Source organism: Egretta garzetta, unplaced genomic scaffold, assembly GCF_000687185.1.
Source record: "Egretta garzetta isolate BGI_Z169 unplaced genomic scaffold, ASM68718v1 scaffold143, whole genome shotgun sequence".
Classification (NCBI taxonomy): Eukaryota; Metazoa; Chordata; class Aves; order Pelecaniformes; family Ardeidae; genus Egretta; species Egretta garzetta.
Genome location: NW_009259310.1, coordinates 32,529 through 34,693, shown reverse-complemented (window position 1 = coordinate 34,693; position 2,165 = coordinate 32,529). Strand labels below are relative to the sequence as shown.

The 2,165-nt window shown below is 40.2% G+C and overlaps 1 protein-coding gene across 1 annotated transcript; it reads right to left on the bottom strand.

Moving 5' to 3' along the window:
• Positions 1-429: 429 nt before the first annotated feature.
• On the bottom strand, positions 430-1,372 carry LOC104123965 (olfactory receptor 4D1-like). The gene is given in 2 exon segments (XM_009636266.2): positions 430-993; positions 995-1,372. Coding segments are annotated over 2 exon segments (942 nt in total).
• Between the last annotated feature and the right edge of the window lie 793 nt (positions 1,373-2,165).

Genomic DNA, 2,165 nt, shown 5'->3' with positions numbered 1-2,165 from the left:
TTCATAGTGGTTTATCTCATATAGACAATCCCAGTCTAAAGGAGTATCATGGGTGAACAAATAAAGGCAGATACTGTCTGTCAAATGGAATTAATTGCTCCTTTAGAATATAACTGTACAGTGTAAACAAAAATTTAGCAGATAATCAGTCACAATACACTCCTGAGAATCAAAAAGTTGCTGGGTATCTTAATAAAGTCATCCAAATGTGGAAGTATTATTCAATGTATGAAGAAAAGATTTCAGGTGGCTATTAATGGCACAAGTGACAGGTGTAGAAATTCTTTAAGACACACTGTCATCACACACTACTAAAATCTTACTTGGGAAAAATGGAAAGGAGAATAATATATGTGGCTCTTTAAAACAAGTAAGACAGAAAGAACAAACATCATACAGGCAAGGGAAAAAGCATAGGAAGATGCATTTTTAAACCTGGAAAGAATATCTTATGGCCCTAGAAACAAGTCTCCTGATGGTCTTTTTCATTTCAGTATTTCTCAGGGTGTAGACCATGGGATTCAGCACTGGAAAAAGCATGCTGAAGAAGATGGAGGCCACTTTGTCCAGTTCAAATGTCTTGAAGGGTTGAGCATAGATGAATATTCCTGGAAAGAATGTTATGCTTATTGCCATTATCTGGGCTATTCAGGTAGACAAAGCTTTGTGCTTCCCTTTGGTGACTTGCCTCCCTATCTTGACTAAGATGACAGTGTATGAAATGAGGAGCAAGACAAAAACTACTATGAGGAGCAGTCCACCATTTGAGACCAATAGCAACTCTGTCAGGTAGGTGTCAATGCAGGCAATTTTCAATACTTGTGGAACATCACAGTGGAAATTGTCCAGTGTGTTAGGATCACAATAAGGTAAAGGGAGAAGCAGAGCAATCTGTGTTGCAGAGTGAGTGAATCCACCTGCCCATGACCCCGCCACTAGACCCACACACACCTCATAGTTCATAATTGTCCAGTACTGCAAGGGTTTATGGATAAGCCACATATCGATCAGCTGCTATCACTACAAGAAGGAAGATATGAGCACTACCAATGAAGTGGAAGAAAAACATGTGGAGGATGCACTCCTTGAATGGAACAGTTTTGTGCTGGGAAAGGAGACCTGACAATAGAATGGGAGTATTTACTGATGATTCAGTGATATCTGTGAATTCTACTTTTGCCAGGAAGAAGTACATGGGCATGTGCAAGTGGTAGTCAGTAATAACAGTGGTGAAGATGGTGATGTTTCCTAAGGAGGTCATCAGGTAGACAATGAAGAAGATGGTGAAGAGGAACTGATGAATCTTAAGACTGTGGTTGAAGCCCAGGAGGACAAATTCCATCACAGGTTTGGTTACATTCTGTGGCTTCATTTGTTACCATCCGAGCATGCCTGTGAGAGGTACAATGTAGATGAGAGGCTGAGGAAAGTAAGCTTTTCAACACCAGCAGAGATAATCTTTCCCTTCCCTGGCTCAGAAACCCTTGTCCTAGCAACCTCTTTATATCCTTGCACTATACAGTGGAAACTTTGCTCAGTGGAGGTAGCCTCAGTGTTAGGAACTCTTTCTTTGATCTTCAGTTTGGCTCCTCTGCATCTCTACCCTTAAAATCCAGTGTAATTTTACAACTTGTTGCTGTCTTCATAAACAGACTTCTTTCTCCCCAATAATGCAGGCTTTGCCCCTCCTCTGTGCAACCATGATTTTCTTTAATATTATTACCTTTTTCCATTCACAAATCAAGACCCCTTATACAACATAGGACTGCTTTGTCTGCAGTCTCAAAGTTGCCTGATTCCTCTCCTCCAGAAAGGAGGAACAGGAAAGAGAAAACAAAATAAATAAATAAAAAACCTCTGCTCATACATTATTCTGTCTAAGCATCAAAGCAGATGCTAGGAACTAAGTTAGTATGCAATTTATATGAGCTTTCCTGGGACTGAACAAAAATGGTTTTGCCATAACCATTAAGGGATTCTTGCTCTGGGAATCATTAAGAACATAGAATCATAGAATCATAGAACCACTTTGGTTGGAAAAGACCTTTGAGATCATTGAGGCCAACCTTTAACCTAACCCTGACATCCCACCACTAAAACATGTCCCTAAGTACCTCAACTATCCTTCTTTTAAATACCTCCAGGGATGAGGACTCGACCACCTC